Genomic DNA, 21,332 nt, shown 5'->3' with positions numbered 1-21,332 from the left:
CCTTGATCTTGGACTTCCAGCCTCCGGAAGTGTGAGAAAATAAATTTCTGTTAAGCCACCTAGTCTGTGGTATTTTGTTATGGGAGCCTTAGGTGACTAATACTTGTGCACCAAGATCCAACTATCAGTATGTTCAGAACAGTACTTTTTATTTTTCTAGGGCCCAAACTAGAAACAACCCCAATTACCATCAACTGTAAAACAGATAAATAAATTGTAATATATTTATACAATGAAAATAAAAGAATACAGCTACACACAACAATGTGGATAAATCTTACCAACATAATATTAAGTGAAAGAAGCAAGATACAAAAGAATATATAGAGTTTAATTCCCTTTATATAACATCCAAAAATAGGCAAACCTAAACTACATAATTCAAGGATACATACAAATTTAGAAAACTTACAAAGAAAGCAAGAAAATTATTACTACAAAAGTCAGAATAGTGGGTAAGAAGGATTTTGTGATCCCATCTCATGACCTAGGTAATGATTACAAGGGTAATTATTCATTCAACTACACAGTCATGTATGATGCCTTTCTTCCTATGTCTAGATTATATTTCACAATTGTTCACAGTATTTAAAAATTATATCATAAGCTAAGTGTAAGCAAGCCCAACAATATTCTGATTTTTCTTTTGATGATTGGGTTAATATCTTTCCTATACTTCAATATTTTTTTCTCTTTTTGTGGATGTCCCTGATTATTGATGCAGGAAGCATGTGCTTAGTCGACCTGATGAATAATCCAGAGCTAGATGCCAGTGTTTTTCCAGGCCTTAGAGACATGGCAGTGAAGAAACCATGTGAGGTCCTCACTCTCAAGGAACTGCAGTCTGATTTAACCTCCCTAAATCCAAAAATGTCACCATGATCAATTTAATACCACCTGTCGTATGGGATTGCTCTAGGAATTAAATGTCTGGCTTCATGCATGTCACCCAGCAACTGTACAATAAAAGTTAGCTCCATTCCACATTCCCAGGAAGGAATGGCAGGTCTCATGTTTCTAGTTCCACCGTGGAAAAAAACCTACGTATATCAAAATGTGTTTATTCATCATTCTACTCACAACTGTTATCAATCCAAGCTAAAAATGAAAATTTAAAACAGGGATCAACAAATTGGGAGGGCCCAAGAGATAAATCTAACCCATCTTTTATTTATGCAAATAAAGTTTTATTAGAACACAACTACACCGATTCATTTATATACGTATCATCTACAGCTGCTTTCATGGTACAGAGCTGAATAGCTGCAGCAGAGATGGTCTGGCCCACAAAGTCTAATTATTTGCTATTTGGTCCTTTACCAAATAAGCTTGCCAATTCCTGTTAGAAAGCTTTGCCATTTCAGAAGACACATAGTATTTATTTAATATCCATTGCTAAGCACATACTTTTACTATTATTATGTTACATTAGTGGACCACTGAATGATATGAAATCTTTATTAAGAAGTTTCTACCCACTGCCAGCAGGAAGCACAGTGTGTATAGAAACGGACCTGTACTCTAAGATCAATTTGTAATTCTATAGCATTTCTACATCTTCCATCATAGCTATATGTACTTTCCATCACATACCTTAATAGGAATTTTCTTGTCAAAATCAGGGAAGTGAATTACTTTATTTAGCTTGGACACATATAGTATCATTATGGTAACTGCCATCTAAAGAAAAGGGAAGAGAAAAACTTCAGCAAAATATCTGGAAAGACTATTTGAGGTACAAACACATCATCAAAAGAAAAGAGATTCACCAAAAATATATATATATCTGAAAAGTCCATTTTCTAGGTTCCAAAAAAATTATTATTCCTTGAAATATTAAAATTGTTTTTCTTGCCACCGTATAGATTGCACCAGAACTATAGGTAAAAAGTATAACATCAAATATAACATACACACGATATCTCAAGGGGCTTAAGGAACGACAACAGCGGGAAAAAGGAACAGTGTCCCCAAAACTGACCAGAGTGACCACAGTCGGTGAGGCTGCTTGTTGATCCTGGACCATCCTTCCTATGTACTCAGCATATGGTCACCTTACCCCAGAAAGTAAGTGTGGGGATGAAAGGAAGGGGGAAGGGAGGCAAATTCCACACATAAACATATTTTGTAAAGTATAGTATTTCTATAACACATAAGTCAAATTAAGAGGAAAACAAATTTTAAAAGGGATTTATTTTTCTCTCCAATCTAGCCGGTGTTGCAAAAATATCTCATTCAAATGCTATTAATCTGGATTACACCAGGTATATCAGAAATACTCCAGATTATTATTATAAAATAAAAAGTTTTAATATCATCTTTCTACACAAATTTTAGAACTTACTTTTCTCCACATTAGGATGCAAAAATTTAAGGTCTCCTTCAAAATGATTATCATCCTAAACCTTGAGCCTGAGTGTACAAACTTAATACTTATAATAGATTTATATAACTCAAGCCCACCCTGAATTATAATTGTAGTTTGTATATATGACTTACTTTATAATTCTTACAGAAATATACCAACACTTATTTAAAATATTCTGCAATTCAGACCTTTTAAATTTGGTCTGCTGGCTTCTTCCCCCACAAACTGCAAATCATAAACGTTTTTACCTTAATCGAGTACAATCCAGTGAATTTATTTGCCTTGGGCATTACAAAGGGCACATTACCACATACTATTGATCTTTTAAAGTACTTTTTAACATATTTTCACATTGAACCATAAAGATATAAATTTTTTGACCTTAAGGAAAGATATTGTTTCCTCGTGATTTTTTTCTCCCTAAAATGATGTGCAAAGAGTACCTTATTAGCAAAACATTTAACTAGAATAATGTTTAATCATATAAATTCCAGATTCACAATTTAAAATTTAGTTAACAGATACAATTTTTATAATTTTAAGTTTTTCTCCTTATAAACTAAAGGAAAACAAAAACAAAAAAACTTTGGTGCCTGTTACCACGTGCCTACTAGAAATCATCAGCATATGACCAAAAAAGTAAAAAAGCCACAAATTAATATTAATGGAAAATTTCAGAAACAGCCAAATGGGGTAAGTTTGAAAGTTTATCCAAGTTTATCCTTACACTGGAGAACAAACATCACAAACTTCAGGAAGGAAACTGCAAACATGTTTTGTTTGGCCTGTAGAGAGTTTTATGAAAATATGAATCTGTTGCCACCATTTACAAATTAGGGGGTTTGATGTAAAAATTAGATTTCCCTGATCCCTAGTGGGCCTCACCTCATCTCCCTAACCCTTTTCTTCTCAGGCACAGTGGCTTAAACTGTGCACACTCATCTGTTACCCAGCAGACCTTGGAGGCTTTCAGTCTGCTGCCCCCTTGCTTTAGAGTAATTAAATTCTATTAAGGAAGTTAAAATTAGTTGTTTTTTCCTACAAATACAACTGTTCCTAAATGGTAAAATGAAATAAGATGTGTGTCAATACTTCATGTTGTTTCACCAAGAGTACCATAGTCCTCTGCCAGCTGAACAAATTCGTAAACCACAGTCTTAAACAAAAGCACTTAAAATTTCATCATGTGTACTGACAACTAATTAAGAGGGTAATTTTTTTTTTCACTTACCTGTCCAATTCCAAGAACAATTGGTGATGGGAAACTACAAAGAATATAGAATAACTAATGTTAGCAACTGATAAAAAAAGTTGAAGACAATATATAACACATAATGATAGGAGTTATTAAAAAGTCTTAGACTTTTTTTTCAGTCTTAGTGAAATTGTCAAATTTGTTCACTTTTCATTTGTTCATTTCTTTTCCATTTTTTAAACTGATCATTGCTAAACTTGGCAAACTTCTATTGCCCCTTGAGGCAGACTGTCATATTAACAAACAATAAAATTGTATACGTAGAAAGCTAAAGTAATCTGGGGATAAATTACTAGAAATAGTAAATAACTTTAGCAAGGTTACTGGATACAAGACGAACACAGGAAAAAAATCATTTCTATGTCTATATATCATAAAAACACAAAGAACATAAAATTTTAAAGGTATTCATTTACAATACCACCCAAAAAACATCAAATAACACTAACTGGGTATTTTATGGTAATAAGGAATTATTTTTACTTTTATAGGCATGAAATAATATTGGGGTGGTAGTTTTTTTTTTTTTAAACAAAAAAGTCCCTCTTATCTTTCAGAAATTCATATTGAAATGCATATGACAATATATTTTTAATTTGCTTCAAAATAATTTTGGGGGAGAGGTTGGGATTGAGAGGAGGAGTGATACAAATTTAGCAAGGTTGTTGAAACTGGATGATGGCTACATGGAGATTCATTATACGGTTTTCCTTTTTTCAAAATAATATACCCAGGTACAAATCTAATAAAAGATTTCTAAGAAATACCTCTACATAGAAAACTATAAATCAATATTTTAAAAATTAAAGAAGCCCTAAATAAATTTCATGGATTAGAATCAATATTGCAGTGAACCATTATCCACAAACTGACCTATAAAGTCAAATCTCTCTGTAAAAACACGAGCAGGTATTTTGTGGAAACTGACAAACTGATCCTAAGACTGAATGCAAAGGTAAAAAGCAAACATGATCCAAGATAATCCTGAAGAAAAACAAAGTTGGAGGAATGACTCTACTGGATGCCAGGATTCTTTTTTTTTTGGCTGCGCCACACTGCATGCAGGGATCCTAGTTGCCCGACCAGGGACTGAACCTGTGCCCCGCAGTGGAAGCATGGAGTCCTAACCACTGAACCACCAGGGAAGTCCCCAGGATTCATTTTAAAGTTACAATAAATGAGAGAGTGCGGTATTTGCACAATGATAGTCTAACAGGACAAAGCAAGAGAACACAGATGGGGACAGATACACACCTTTATGGAAACCTGATTCATGACAAAGATGACCAGGCAAGCAGTAGGGAAAGGACGGTCTTTTAACAAATGGCCCTAGGTAACTGGAATCAGAATCTTAACCCCTACCTCATACCATACTTAATAAGGCGGCACATCACTTCGCCGGGCTCACTCATTTTCCAGCCCTTCACTGGCTCCCAGTCATTCTCTCAGTCCACTAAAAAAGGGGAAATATCACCTAAAAAACCACCACCACCACCAACAACAACAACACCTCAGCCCTCAATCTGTATGTCAAAGGGAAACATACCTATTTCAGATAGGGTAAGAAAAGAATAAAGAACCAACCTACCTTATCAGAGAAAACCGAATGACTGCCCGGACGGCACCACCGTGAGAATAAAATGAACTCTAATGGATGCCAGATGCGCCACCCAGACACCCTCTTCTGGACTGAAGCACTCATTCCCCAGTTGCTGGAGAGCAACCTCAGCTGAAGAAAGCTGCCTTGCCAATACCACCCCAACTCCCTGAGAGCAGCCTGTGTTCCAAGCCTGTGTGTCTTTGCAGGGGTATAAAAGCCAGGGGCTTTCACCCCAATTCAAGACAACTCTGTAGAGCCATTCCAGCTCCAGAGGCCCTGGGATCAGGCTTTGTTGTGATAAAGCACAGCCCAGCTTCTCCCTCTACCTAATCCTGCTTCCCTCACTCCCCAACAGGAGTGGGTCCCAAGAGCTCCGCCCAGTATACTTCCCCTGTATCTGAGAGTCTCCTTGCCCAGGAATACAACCTGCAACATGAAGCAAGATAATAAAACCACAACATAAACAAACAACAAAACAACAACAACGAAAGGCTTACAGAAGGAAGACAAAGAGCTCAGCCTAGAAGAGAACATAACACAGGGAGAGAAGGCACCCTTTATAATTGCTTCCAGCTACGGAACACCTTAATAAGAAGATATCAATAAAACAAGAGCTCAAAATTGAGATAACAAAGCAACCAAGTGAGATGAAAAGGGAACCTACAGATCTAAGGAAGGCAACTGAGGATCAAAACAACATAACTGGGGGAGGACCTTCAAGATGGCGGAGGAATAAGACATGGAGATCACCTTCCTTCCCACAAATACATCAAAAATACATCTACACGTGCAACAACTCCTACAGAACACCTACTGAAAGCTGGCAGAAGACCTCAGACTTCCCAAAAGGCAAGAAAATCCCCACGCACCTGGGTAGGGCAAAAGAAAAAAGAAAAACAGAGACAAAAGAATAGGGATGGGACCTGCACCTCTGGGAGGGAGCTGTGAAGGAGGAAAAGTTTCCACACACTAGGAAGCCCTTTCACTGGTGGGGACGGAGGTGGGGGGGGGGGAGCTTCGCAGCCATGGAGGAAAGCACAGCAACAGGGATGCGGAGAGCAAAGCGGAGAGATTCCTGCACAGAGGATCATTGCCAACAAGCACTCACCAGCCTGAGAGGCTTGTATGCTCACCTGCAGGGGTGGGTGGGGGCTGGGAGCTGAGGCTCAGGCTTCGGATGTCAGACCCCAGGGAGAGGACTGGGGTTGGCTGCATGAACAAAACCTGAAGAGGGCTAGTGCGTCACAGCTAGCCAGGAAGGAGTCCGGGAAAAAGTCTGGACTTGCCTAAGAGGCAAGAGACCATTGTTTCGGGGTACACGAGGAGAGGGGATTCCTTCCCTGTCTACCCACAGAGGGCAGAGCACCACCTAAACAAGCTCCAGAGAAAGGTACGAGCCACAGCTATCAGTGTGGACACCTGAGACGGGCATGAAACGCTAACACTGCTACTGCAGCCACCAAGAAGCCTGTGGCAAGCACAGGTCACTATCCGCACCTCCCCTCCCGGGAACCTGTGCAGCCCACCACTGCCAGGGTGGTTACAACATCATGCCGTTACAACGTCACGTTGTTACAACGTCACGCTGTTACAACATCATGCCAGCCTCTGCTGCTGCAGGCTCACCCCACATTCTGTATCCCTCCCTCCCCCCAACCTGAGTGAGCCAGAGCCCCCTAATCAGCTGCTCCTTTAACCCCCTCCTGTCTGAGGGAAGAACAGACGCCCTCAGGCGACCTACACACAGAGGCGGGGCCAAATCCAAAGCTGAACCCCAGGAGCTGAGTGAACAAAGAAGAGAAAGGGAAATCTCTCCCAGCAGCCTCAGGAGCAGCAGATTAAATCTCCGTAATCAACTTGATGTACCCTGCATCTCTGGAATACCTGAACAGACAATGAATCATCCCAAAATTGAGGTGGTGGACTTTGGGAGCAACTGTAGACTTGGGGTTTGCTGTATGTGACTGACTAGTTTCTAATTTTTATGATTATCTTAATGTAGTTTTTAGCACTTGTTATAATTGGAGGGTTTGTTTATTGGCTTGGTTGCTCTCTTTCTTTTTTTTTTTCTATCTCTTTCTTTTTTCATTACCTTTTTAATTTTAATAATTTTTTATTTTAATAACTTTATTTAATTTATTTTTTTCTTGCTTGCTTGCTTTTTTTTTCTCCCTTTTCTTCTGAGCCATCTGGCTGACAGTTGGTACTCCAGCCAGGTGTCAGGCCTGAGCCTCTGAGGTGGGAGAGCCGAGTTCAGGACATAGGACCACCAGAGATCTCCTGGCCCCACATAATATCAATGGGCAAGAGCTCTCCCAGAGACCTCCATCTCAACACAAAGACCCAGTTCCACTCAACGATTAGCAAGCTCCAGTGCTGCACACCCCATGCCAAACAACTAGCAAGACATGAACACAACCCCACCCATTGGCAGAGAGGCTGCCTAAGATCATACTAAGTTCACAGACACCCCAAAACACACCACCGGACGTGGTCCTGCCCACCAGAAAGACAAGATCCAGCCTCATCCACCAGAACACAGGCACCAGTCCCCTCCACCAGCAAGCCTCAACAAGCCACTGAACCAACCTTACCCACTGGGGGCAGATGCCAAAAACTACAGGAACTACAAAACTGCAGCCTGAAAAAAGGAGTCCCCAAACACAGTAAGTTAAGCAAAATGAGAAGACAGAGAAATACGCAGCATATGAAGGACTGAAGTAAAAATCCACCAGACCAAACAAATGAAGAGGAAATAGGCAGTGTACCTGAAAAAGAATTCAGAGTGATGATAGTAAAGATGATCCAAAATCTTAGAAATAGAATGGAGAAAATACAAGAAATGTTTAACAAGGACCTAGAAGAACTAAAGAGCAAACAAACAATATGAACAACACAATAAATGAAATTAAAAATACTCTAAAAGGAATCAATAGCAGAATAAGTGAGGCAGAAGAATGGATAAGTGATCTGAAAGATAAAATAGTGGAAATAACTACTGCAGAGCAGAATAAAGAAAAAAGAATGAAAAGAATTGAGGACAGTGTCAGAGACCTCGGGGACAACATTAAATGCACCAACATTTGAATTATAGGGGCCCCAGAAAAAGAGAAAAAGAAAGGGACTGAGAAAGTATTTTGAAGAGATTATAGTTTAAAACTTCCCTAATATGGGAAAGGAAAGAGTGAATCAAGTCCAGGAAGTGCAGAGAGTCCCATACAGGACAAATCCAAGGAGAAACATGCCAAGACACATATAAATGAAACTATCAAAAATTAAATACAAAGAAAAATATTAAAAGCAGCAAGGGAAAAGCAACGAATAATATACAAGGGAATCCCCATAAGGTTAACAGCTGATCTTTCAGCAGAAACTCGGCAAGCCAGAAGGGACTGGAAGGACATATTTAAAGTGAGGAAAGGGAAAAACCTACAACCAAGATTACTCTATCGAGCAAGGATCTCATTCAGATTCGAAGGAGAAATTAAAATCTTTACAGACAAGCAAAAGCTAAGAGAATTCATCACCACCAAACCAGCTTTACAACAAATGCTAAAGGAACTGTTCTAGGCAGGAAACACAAGAGAAGGAAAAGACCTACAAAAACAAACCCAAAACAATTAAGAAAATGGTAATAGGAACATACATATTGATAATTACCTTAAATGTAAATGGATTAAATGCTCTAACCAGAAGACATAGACCAGCTGAATGGAAACAAAAACAAGATCCGTATATATGCTCTCTACAACAGACCCACTTCTGACCTAGGGCTACATATAGACTGAAAGTGAGGGGATGGAAAAAGATATTCAATGCAAATGGAAATCAAAAGAAAGCTGGAGTAGCAATTCTCACATCACACAAAATAGACTTTAAAATAAAGACTGTTACAAGACACAAGGAAGGACACTACATAATGATCAAGGGATCAATCCAAGAGAAGAAATAACGATTGTAAATATTTATGCACCCAACATAGGAGCACCTCAATACATAAGGCAAATGCTAACAGCCATAAAAGGGGAAATCAACAATAACACAATAATAGTAGGGGACTTTAATACCCCACTTTCACCAATGGACAGACCATCCAAAATGAAAATAAAAATGGAAACACAAGCTTTAAATGACACATTAAACACGATGGACTTAATTGATATTTATAGGATATTCCATCCAAAAACAACAGAATACACTTTCTTTTCAAGAGCACATGGAACATTCTCCAGGATAGATCATATCTTGGCTCACAAATCAAGCCTTGGTAAATTTAGGAAAATTGAAATCGTATCAAGTATCTTTTCCGACCACAACACTGTGAGACTAGATATCAATAACAGTAAAAAAAACTGTAAAAAATACAAACACATGGTAGCTAAACAATACGCTACTAAATAACCAAGACATCAGTGAAGAAATCAAAGAGGAAATCAAAGAACACCTAGAAACAAATGACAATGAAAACACGGTGACGCAAAACCAATGGGATGCAGCTAAAGAAGTTCTAAGAGGGAAGTTTATAGCAATACAATCCTACCTCAAGAGACAAGAAACATCTCAAATAAACAACCTAATCTTACACCTAAAGCAATTAGAGAAAGAAGAACAAAAAAGACCCCAAGGTAGCAAAAGGAAAGAAAACGTAAAGATCAGATCAGAAATGGATGAAAAAGAAATGAAGGAAACAAGAGCAAAGATCAATAAAACTACAAGCTCGTTTTTTGAGAAGATAAAGAAAATTGATAAACCATTAGCCAGACTCATCAAGAAAAAAAGAGAGAAGACTCAAATCAATAGAATTAGAAATGAAAAAGGAGAAGTAACAACTGACACTGCAGAAATACAAAGGATCATGAGCGATTACTACAAGAAACTATAAGCCAATAAAATGGACAACCTGGAAGAAATGGACAAATTCTTAGAAAAGCACAACCTTCTGAGACTGAACCAGGAAGAAATAGAAAATATAAACAGACCAATCACAAGCACTGAAATTGAAACTGTGATTAAAAAACTTCCAACAAACAAAAGCCCAGGACCAGAAGTCTTCCCAGACGAATTCTATCAAACATTTAGCGAAGAGCTAACACCTATCCTTCTCAAAATCTTTCAAAATATAGCAGAGGGAGGAACACTCCCAAACTCATTCTATGAGGCCACCATCACCCTGATACCAAAACCAGACAAAGATGTCACAAAGAAAGGAAACTACAGGCCAATATCACTGATGAACATGGATGCAAAAATCCTCAACAAAACACTAGCAAACAGAATCCAACAGCACATTAAAAGGATCATACACAACGATCAATTGGGGTTTAACCCAGGAATGCAAGGATTCTTCAATATACACAAATCAATCAATGTGATACACACCATAGTAACAAACTGAAGGTAAAAACCATATGATAATCTCAATAGATGCAGAAAAAGCTTTCGACAAAATTCAACACCCATTTATGATAAAAAACCCTCCAGAAAGTAGGCATAGAGGGAACTTACCTCAACATAATAAAGGCTATATATGACAAACCAACAGCCAACATCGTTCTCAATGGTGAAAAAGTGAAACCACTTCCTCTAAGATCAGGAACAAGACACGATTACCCACTCTCACCACTATTATTCAACATAGTTTTGGAAGTTTCAGCCACAGCAATCAGAGAAGAAAAAGAAATAAAAGGAATCCAAATCAGAAAAGAGGAAGCAAAGCTGTCACTGTCTGCAGATGACATGATACTATACGTAGAGAATCCTAAAGGTGCTACCAGAAAACTACTAGAGCTAATTAATGAATTTGGTAAAGTAGCAGGATACAAAAGTAATGCACAGAAATCTCTTGCCTTCCTATACACTAATGATGAAAACATCTGAAAGAGAAATTAAGGAAACACTCCCATTTACCATTGCAACAAAAAGAATAAAATACCCAGGAATAAACCTACTTAGGGAGACAAAAGACCTGTATGCAGAAAACTATACGACACTGATGAAAGAAATTAAAGATGATACAGATGGAAAGATATACCATGTTCTTGGATTGGAAGAATCAACACTGTGAAAATGACTATACTACCCAAAGCAATCTACAGATTCAATGCAATCCCTATCAAACTACCAATGGCATTTTTCACAGAACTAGAACAAAAAATTTCACAATTTATATGGAAACACAAAAGACCCCAAATAGCCAAAGCAATCTTGAGAAAGAAAAATGGAGATGGAGGAATCAGGCTCCTGGACCTCAGACTATACTACAAAGCTACAGTTATCAAGACAGTATGGTACTGGCACAAAAACAGAAATGTAGATCAGTGGAACAGGATAGAAAGCCCAGAGATAAACCCATGCACATATGGTCACCTTATCTTTGATAAAGGAGGCAAGAATATACAATGGAGAAAAGGCAGCCTCTTCAATAAGTGGTGCTGGGAAAACTGGACAGCTACTTGTAAAAGAATGAAATTAGAACACTCCTAACACCATACACAAGAATAAACTCAAAATGGATTAAAGACCTAAATGTAAGGCCAGACACTATAAAACTCTTAGAGGAAAACATAGGCAGAACACTCTATGACATAAATCACAGCAAGATCCTTTTTGACCCACCTCCTAGAGAAATGGAAATAAAAACAAAAATAAATAAATGGGACCTAATGAAACTTAAAAGCTTTTGCACAGCAAAGGAAACCATAAACAAGACCAAAAGAAAACACTCAGAATGGGGGAAAATATTTGCAAATGAAGCAACTGACAAAGGATTAATCTCCAAAACATACAAGCAACTCATGCAGCTCAATATCAAAGAAACAAACAACCCAATCCAAAAATGGGCAGAAGACCTAAATAGACATTTCTCCAAAGAAGATATACAGATTGCCAACAGACACATGAAAGAATGCTCAACATCATTAATCATTAGAGAAATGCAAATCAAAACTACAATGAGGTATCACCTCACACCGGTCAGAATGGCCATCATCAAAAAATCTACAAATAAATGCTGGAGTGGGTGTGGAGAAAAGGGAGCCCTCTTGCACTGTTGGTAGGAATGTAAATTCATACAGCCACTATGGAGAACAGTATGGAGGTTCCTTAAAAAACTAAAAATAGAACTACCATACAAACCAGCCATCCCACTACTGGGCCTGTACCCTGAGAAAACCATAATTCAAAAAGAGTCATGTACCACAATGTTCATTGCAGCAGTATTTACAATAGCCAGGACATGGAAGCAACCTAAGTGTCCATCAACAGATGAATGGATAAAGAAGATGTGGCTCATATATACAATGGAATATTACTCAGCCATAAAAAGAACCAAAATTGAGTTATTTGTAGTGAGGTGGATGGACCTAGAGTCTGTCACACAGAGTGAAGTAAGTCAGAAAGAGAAAAACAAATACTGTATGCTAACACATATATATGGAATCTTAAAAAAAAAAAAAAAAAAAAAGTTCTGAAGCACCTAGGGGCAGGACAGGAATAAAGACGCTGATGTAGAGAATGGACTTGAGGACACGGGGAGGGGGAAGGTTAAGTTAGGACAAAGTGAGAGAGTGGCATGGACATATATATACCACGAAACGTAAAATAGATAGCTAGTGGGAAGGAGCCGCATAGCACAGGGAGATCAGCTCAGCGCTTTGTGCCCACCTAGATGGGTGGGATAGGGAGCGTGGGAGGGAGATGCAAGAGGGTGGGGATATGGGGATATATGTATACATATAGCTGATTCACTTTGTTATACAGCAGAAACTAACACAACATTGTAAAGCAATCATACTCCAATAAAGATATTAAAAAAAAAAAACCATAACTGCCACATGAACCATTTCGAAGCTACACAGAACTAAATGGCCACTGCTTTAAACTGAATTACCAAGATGAGGTAATCACAGTGAATGAGCAGGGAAAAGACAAACTCTCAAACATAAACAGATATAGAAGATAGATATCACCAGAGAGGGCTAATTGCTGTGCTGTTCTCTCAATAAAGAGAGAAAATGATTAAAAGATAAAAGGCAAATTTTTTTCCTTGACATGGGGAGAATAAGTAAACTCTCCAGATCTAAAAGCACACTTGTTGCAGAAAAAGCTGTTAAGAATATTCAACACGATTAATACAGCAGCCATGAACTCTCCATAAAAATACTACCATACAACAGAATCAACCAATTAGGAGTCAAATCAAAATAATGAACTCTGAAATGGAGACACTGTGATAAAAGGGTGCTGACTACTGTACCCATTTAATATAGAACAGATTCAAACAACTGTGGGATTATAATTACACAACAGGATGCTACACTATAAAAGAAGACATGGAGGGGAGAAAAGATGGGAAGAAGTATGCAAATGTCATCATTCATAGCAGAGAAGCCATATATACTATCAGAAATTGAAAAAATATATATTTGAAAGTCAGCAATTCTTCTTGTTGAACTCTAGTTTCTCTTTTCTCCATTCAGTTCAGTTAAACTACATTTTATACGTACATGCAACTGGCAGTCCTCACCTTAAGTAAGCCTTCAAACACAGCCAGCATGACTAATGGTAGCACAATCCCTCATATGATGCAAGCTGAAGTTTACAGGGTCAGCTATAAAGTGGTCTTGCCAAAAAATGTTTAATCTGAATGTAATCAAGCCTTTAGATCTAACTTTCAGTTAAAAAAACAGAGAGTAAGTTAAGTGAGCCTCCAAAAAATAAATCAGACAACCCATAATATGGGACACTTTACAACACACCCGGCCCAGGCTTTTCAAAGTCAGTATCAGGGGAAAGAGGTGGAACGGGGGACTTTTCTAGATTAAAATAAACTAAAAAGACATAACTGTATGCGTTGCATGAAGTTTGATTGGATCTTGATTCAAATGTTTAAAACAACCATAAAAACGTCTTGGGGATAATTGGAATGATTATAGATTTGATATTCGATTATTTTAGGAAATTACTGTTAAGTTTGTTAAGAACAAAAATGATACTATGTAGGAGAATATCCATATTTCAGGAGAGGCATGTTGAAATATCTGAGTGTAGTGTCATGATGTATGCAGCTTATATTCAATGGTTCAGGGGAAAATGCAAATATAGCAAAATGTTAATTACTGAACCTCAGTGGTATGTGTATGGGTGTTCATTGTACTTTGCTTTCCACTTTTCTGTGTGCTTGAAACTTTTCATAATAAAAAGTGGTGGAGGGACTTAGGTGATCCTCAAAAAATTAAATAATTAAATGAAAGCCCCCCCCCCTCCATTTCCCACTCCTTTTTGGATTAAAGAAAACAATTTATAAAGAAATGAGTAAATAAGTAGCATCTATAATATATACTTTATATAAAAAGTAATTCAATCTATGAATCTTTCTCCAATCCATCCATCTAAAAAGATGTCTAAAGTTATTGCCTAATGTCAATTATAGTAATTTTTAAAATTTTACCCTAATATTTTTCTTTTGTTTTAATTCTTTATAATGATCACACAGAATGACTTTTCTTTAAAAAAATATTTCAAAATATTGATTCTAGGTAGTGGGAATATGTAATATTATTACTGTCTTCTTTGTACATTTCTGTATTTAAATAACTCCCAATTTTTTAACTGAATTATTTTAGGAGTGAATGCAAGGAAGTAAAGACAGTATGTGTGCACAACTCTTTGAAAAGTCTGACTCTGAAAGGAACAGAGAAATGAGCACCCATGTGGATCAAGGGAAGGTTATTTTTGCTTGAGAAACCTAAACATGCTTTAAGCCAGTAGAGAGAGGTTGCTGACGCAGAATAGAGGAGAATAATGAAAGGAGCCGGGAGAAGGGGACATCCAGAAGTGGGGAACTGGACCTTCCACAGGAACAAGATGCTCCGTCCGTCATAGCAGAAAGGGGACATCATCTGACGGTTTCAATTTCCTCAATGAAGTAGCAGAGGAGAGTGGAGGATGGGGGTGTGGGAGGTTTCAGGGTAAAAGAGAAAGTGGGAAGGAGTCAAGGAAAGCAATCCCCCAGAAGAAACTAGCAGGTGGTACTAGAGCCGGTTGAGGCTTGTGATCATCAATTCAACGTCAACCCAGCCAGCCCGGAAGTGTTTTTTCTCCCAGGACAGTCAGAGCTGCTCAGTGCTGAAGGAAGGACGCAGAAGTTAGGCTGTGCAGGACAAGTACCAGCCAAGGCGGGAGCTGGAAAGGAGTCTTGTGGCTTCCAGCGCAGGGGCCCTCCTGCTGGACCAGGAGGGAAGGGATGCCTGAAGGGCGATGTGGCAGAAATGAGCTGGGTTGCAGCGCCGAGCGCGGACATCCTGCACAGGGACTGGAGTGGCTGGCAGGGTCACACTGAGCACACGACCCTAGGAGTGACCACGGGATGTGGGACAAGGCGGGCTGTGATGGTTCAGTGTGTGTATCCCAAAGTCCTGAAGGCTTATGCGAGTCTGGGTGGAGAGGAATACCAGGACTCCACTAAATGAGCCACAGAAGCTCAGGAGCCATTACAGAGAGTACAGAAAGTGAGTGCTGAGTCTGGACTCTCCACAGAGCAGGGGCAGTGGGAAGCTACGAGGACTCAACCCCACCTCCTGGCCACACCTGGGGTGTGACCAGGATCCAGCTCCTTTCCAGGGGCCAAATGGAACAGCATCTTCAGGATAGAGCCGGTTTTCATCAGAGTAAGAGAAAATTAGGAGTTGTTTTTGTTCTTTAATATAGACTTCCAGCACCCACCACTGGAGACTCGGATTCAATAGCTTTAAAAAAAAAAAAACTCTCCAAGTGATTCACATTACCAAGCAAGTTTGGAAACCACTGTATTAAATGATCCTAAAGCCTTCGATTGCATAAAAGTAGACACACAGCAAATATGGAGCAAATACTTGTTGAACTGAATACAACTAAGTTTATATTTTTTATTAAGCATCATTAGTGAATCTTCGCATGTCATAGAGAATAGTATTAAAATAGCAACAAAAAAAACAACTCCAGACTGCCTGCACAACCCTCATGAATGTGATTCCGAAGAACCATTAGTGTCACCAAGTGGCCACAGATTCGTGCCTCTCCCTCTCACCCCAACAGGGTCTGACAGTCCAAGTCCTTCAAAGGCTCTCTCTGTCCAACCAGGTAAATTTAGCATCTCAACGACCTAAAACTAACAATAACTAAGACCACCCATCAGTCTTGTACCCCAACCAGACACAATCTACTCAAACTGGAAGAGAAAAAAACATCCCCTGAGCTACATTCCCGTAATCCTGCAAATTAGGTGACTACAGAAAGGTCCTTCCTTCTATCCTACAACACAACATTCTGTCCTCAAACAGCTAATGTTTGGATCAGATTTCCATGGTTTATTGTTATAACCAAATCACCCCAACCCTCTTCCCCTCAAAAACGTGCTCCTAAAGCATTTTGAGAGAGAGAATAAACAATGTTTTTTGAACAGGGCCCTCCAACTGTATATTACATTACGGAAATGTGAAATATTTACTTATAAGGTTATAAGGGGCTTTGCCTTGCTGAGACAAAAACTCAATTTCCTCCTTCCATCATGGAACTCAAAATTTTAAAGATGAAAAGGCTAGAGCATGAGATGTCTCATATAAATTCTTTCTGGTCGGACACTATCCTTCATCTTCCAAGCACTTAACCAGTGTTTACTGGTCCTGCTTCCAACAAGAAGACACATGTTTTTGGAGGCACTGACTGCCATGGTCAGTGAGCACACTACTTAGTCAAGAGCAGAAAGTAGAGACTTATCTTCAAACTTCAACTGACATAACTGTCAACACTCCCAAAAAGCCTATTAATAGCATTCTCTTGTTTTTTACGGTAGGTGTTTAAGTTTTCTTTTTCTTTCATTTGCTTGCATTGTATACTAAATGATCCATGTTTACGTATCTATTCATTCTAATTTCTTTGAGGGAGGGTTTCTGTTCCCCATGGACGCCAGCAAGCATGCTGCAACACACTAATAGACCTTGTAAAGAATATCAATAGCCCTAGGAACACCAGAAAATATCCCAAATCCATCCCTTCCCTCCATATCCACTGCTACCCTCCACCCCAGTCCAAGCCACCACTAAAAATTATCTAGAATATTACAATCGATTCCTGGCTCCAATACCATCAGTTTTTCACCCACCCAAGAGCCAAAGAAATCTTGTTAATCATACAAATGATGCCGTGTCACTACCCATGCTAAAACCTTCCAAGGGACTTCAAATTGCATTTAGACTAAAATGAAAACTATTTATCATGGTCTCTCTACCTCCACCCCGGTCCCCCAATATCTGCTCTCAACACAGCAGCTACAGGGAGTTGGATCATGTTACTCCTTTGCTTGACACCTTCCAGAAGCTCCCTGAGAGCTTCCGCGGTGGCCACAAAGGCCCTACACAATCTAGAAATACATTACCCTGGGACCCTACCTAGTACCATTCCCACCTAAACTCCTTACTCTCCCATGCTGGAATGTTCTTCCCCCATCTCCCTCACCTTACTCATGCCTTGGCTCAACTGTCACCTCCTTAATGAGGCTTCATTGATCACGCTGAGACTGAAAACTCTTCCCCATGCCCACAGTCCCTAACTCCCTTTCCTTATTTTTTTCTCCTGACCACACAGCTGCATCTGACTTAATATAAATTCTACCAGTTTATTTACTGATCGACTAGAAGGCTCCGGGTATGCTCCAGGAATATGGATGGATGCTCCACGACATATGGAACTTTGATCTGCTTTGTTCACTTCTGTATCGCAAATGCCTAGAACAGTGCCTGGCATATAACAGGGGCTTAGTAAATATTATTGAATGAATGAAGGAACTGATCCTGCCTTCCCTGCCTACCTCCACGTTGTCTTTCCTACCTTCTCCCACTTGCTCATTCTAGCCAGAATGACATTCTCTCTGTTCCTCCAGCAGGCGAAGCTCGTGCCCACTTCAGCACATTTTCTTCTGTGTGTAATGCTCTAGCCCCAACCATTCCACCCCAGGCACTCTCATAGCATACCTGAAATCACCTTGCTTATTCATGAGCCCACCTGTTTATTTTCTGTCTCTACCGCTGATATGGAATCTCCACAGCAGGAGCTTTGCGTTTTTCACAGCTGCTTCCCTGGTGCCAGTGATGGGCTTGGCACATAGTAGGTGCTTGGTAAATATCTGTTAGAGGTGGAACCAGCCAAGCTCATGTAGGTCTCAGCTTTTGCAAGTATAAAATAAAAAGAAGATACTCTAAGGTCTCTTTGGGCTCTTTATAAAATTCTGATTTTACATTCTTGCAGCACAGTATAGTTTACAAGGAGCCCTCACTTCTGACAGCTCGCGCAGAGGTCTGGGAGGTAATTCACAGAGTTGTAATTATCCAGTTTCTGCAGCTGAAAAAACTGCCGACTCTGAGACTGGCCCAAGAGGCACAGCTATTAAGTGGTGGAGCTGGGTCTAAATGCACAGCTCTTTCAATGCCTATACAACGAAAGCAGAATTAAACAGGATTTTCTAGTCTTTACAAATAGGTTCAAGGAACTACAAATTTGCTGGTTTACTGCACATTCAACCAAAAAAGTATAGAATATGAATTTTTAATTGTTTTCCCCATTCTTCCATGAACATGCTGATAATCTGAGAATGAATGATCAAACAATGCGAATAAACTTATCCACTCAGGATTTTTCTGATGGTTGAACATCTTGATTTGTATAAAGAATAGTCACATTTGAAGAACACATTCAGATCACTTGTTCCAGCTCACCTGTACTTGTGAAAGCACTGGGAGGTAGCTCTACAAGCACAGCTGCGAGGAATGTCCTACAGCAGTAAGTGGCGGTGAGGTGTGCCCGCACTCACTGAGAGTTGAATGACTTTGCTAGGTTGTGGTTTGGTTTTCAGAACACTCCGAAGGTCCCGACCCTGTGAAAACGTGGTCCATGTGCCAAGCACACAGCCGCCCACATTGGCACGGGAGTCAGCAGTGAGGCTCCCCGCTCGCTGTTCCCGCCCGCCCGTTGACCAGGGCGCGGCCAAGGTGCACCGAGGGCAGGGGCAGCCCCGCCGCTCTCCCCGACACGGGGACCTCGGGGGTCGGGGCAGCTCCCGCCGGACAACGCGGCGCCGGAACGGGAAGGTCCCGGGGCAGGTCGCCGCGGAGCAGCCGGGGGCCCCCGCGGACCCCGCCCGGACCTCTGGCGCCCGCCTCACCGGTAGGTGGTCAGCAGCGCCTTGTTGACCAGCACGAGGAGGAAGGAGCAGGTCCCGTAGAAGAGTGCCGACAGTAGCTTGGCCACCCGGGAGGGCAGCCGCGCGGAGGCGGGGTCCGTACCCGAGCCCTCGGCCTGGCGGCCTGCCGTCATGTCCCACGGCTGCCAGTCTCGGCCGCACTCCGGCCCGCGCTGCCCCAGTTCCGTCCCCGCCCCCGGCCGGCGCGGGAGAGGGCGCGGCCGAAACAGGAAGGGCCACGGCGGGAACCCTCCAAGCCCGAGAGCCCTGCCGGGCGCCCCACGCTGCCGACGCGGGGGGAGCGGGTTCGGCTGGAGTTCGTCCTCAAAAGCACCACTCTCTGTCTGTGTCTAAAAGGAGAACAGAAACGGGTCTGGGAGAGTTTAAAAACCCTACCTTCCTCCAAACGGCTGCCTTGGTGAGAAACGTTAAGACTTAGGCTTTGTTTTGCTTTCTTTTTTTCCAATATTTTTAACTTACAATTTACATACAATGAAATGCAATTTTACGAGTCCACAGTCGATGTTTTGACAAATGCATACACCCGTGTAACCACCCAAGTCAAAACACAGAACATTTCAATCACCCCAAAAAGTGCCCTTTGTGTCCCACTGGTCGACCCCCCCCCCCATTTCATTCTGATTTCTATTACCCTAGGTTAGATTTGCCTTTTCAGAAAATTCATATAAATGAGCATGTACTCTTTCAAGGCTCTTTTCGCTTTCATTATTTTTGTGACTCACTCATGTTCGAGTCTTTTCATTGTTGAGTAGTACCACAATTTGTTTATCCATTCACTAGGTAGGTGGTGGGCATGTTTGGTTGTTTCCAGTTTAGGGCTATTGCCAAAAAATGCTTCCATGAACATTCGTGTACAAGTTTTTTGTGTGAACGTATATTTTCATTTATCTTCGGGAAATACCTAGGAGTGGAATGGCTAAGGGTATAGTGGGTGCAAAGTCTCCAGGCTGTTCTTGCCTCTGGGTCCTTTAAGGCAGGTTCTCCCCCTGCCCATTTCTTTTCTACATGGGTGCGTCTAAACATCAGGTTGTTGTTCATGTTAACTGAAGGAGGGCCTCCCAGAACTGCCTACTCTGACCAGAGTCTACCTGCTCTAGCATTTTTTCAATTAAATGTTTTCATTCTAAATAATTAATTTTAAAAATCTGAAATTTCAACTTTTTAGAAAAGCTAAAGATTTCAAGTTAAATAGATATTTGAGCCTAACTATATCAATGCCATGCAATGGTTTTCTATTGGAGTCACTGAACAACCAAAAACATTTTCAGTACTGATAAGAACTAAAGCAGAACTTCTGACAAATGATGAGCACTAAAAGAGCCAGAAAGGAAGAGTCTACATTACCCAAAACAGGAAAGGAACAAACACACATAAGACTGTTTAAAATAGAAAATAAATTCATATTCAAGTTGAACCCAAAAATCTGAACATGGAAGTCATTTTGGTTAATTTCCTCAAAAAGATCAACTATGTTTCCAGTGAGTCTCCAAATAAGTTTTGGCTGCAAAACAGTCCTGCTTCGCCCCCACCCCACCCCACCCCACACACACATGCTGCACAGCATGCAGGATCTTAGCTCCCAGACCAGGGATCAACCAGAGCCCCCTGCATTGGAAGCTCGGAGTCTTAACCACTGGACCACCAGGGAAGTCTAGGACTATTTTAAAGTCACTTTTAAAGACAGCCTTAATCATATTTGCATTTAATTTGCTTCTATATACATACTTCCAGGAACTTAAGTTACTGTCAAAATCTCATCCTTACTTTGTTTAAACCACAACTCACACTAAACAGTTGCTTCTGAAATTCTTTTGCACAAAGCCTGGACAGGCTGAACCTTGCCATTGCAAGTAAACAACTAAAGATCTACCAAAAA

At 40.2% G+C, this 21,332-nt stretch overlaps 1 protein-coding gene across 3 annotated transcripts in view; it reads right to left on the bottom strand.

The window, feature by feature from the left end:
- SLC35D2 (solute carrier family 35 member D2) overlaps positions 1 to 19,616 on the bottom strand; it is a 64,349-nt gene extending 44,733 nt beyond the window's left edge. For all 3 annotated transcript variants that reach the window (XM_036856313.1, XM_036856312.1, XM_036856311.1), the window contains exons 1-3: positions 19,418 to 19,616; positions 3,600 to 3,633; positions 1,594 to 1,680 (exon numbers count right to left, since the gene is read on the bottom strand). In XM_036856313.1, coding sequence (XP_036712208.1) covers positions 1,594 to 1,680; positions 3,600 to 3,633; positions 19,418 to 19,569 — 273 coding nt within the window. In that variant the 5' untranslated portion in view covers positions 19,570 to 19,616. The remainder of the gene's footprint in view (positions 1 to 1,593; positions 1,681 to 3,599; positions 3,634 to 19,417) is intronic.
- Between the last annotated feature and the right edge of the window lie 1,716 nt (positions 19,617 to 21,332).

This window comes from Balaenoptera musculus, chromosome 6 (assembly GCF_009873245.2).
Source record: "Balaenoptera musculus isolate JJ_BM4_2016_0621 chromosome 6, mBalMus1.pri.v3, whole genome shotgun sequence".
NCBI classification, from domain to species: Eukaryota; Metazoa; Chordata; class Mammalia; order Artiodactyla; family Balaenopteridae; genus Balaenoptera; species Balaenoptera musculus.
This window is presented reverse-complemented; position numbering and strand designations above follow the sequence as displayed.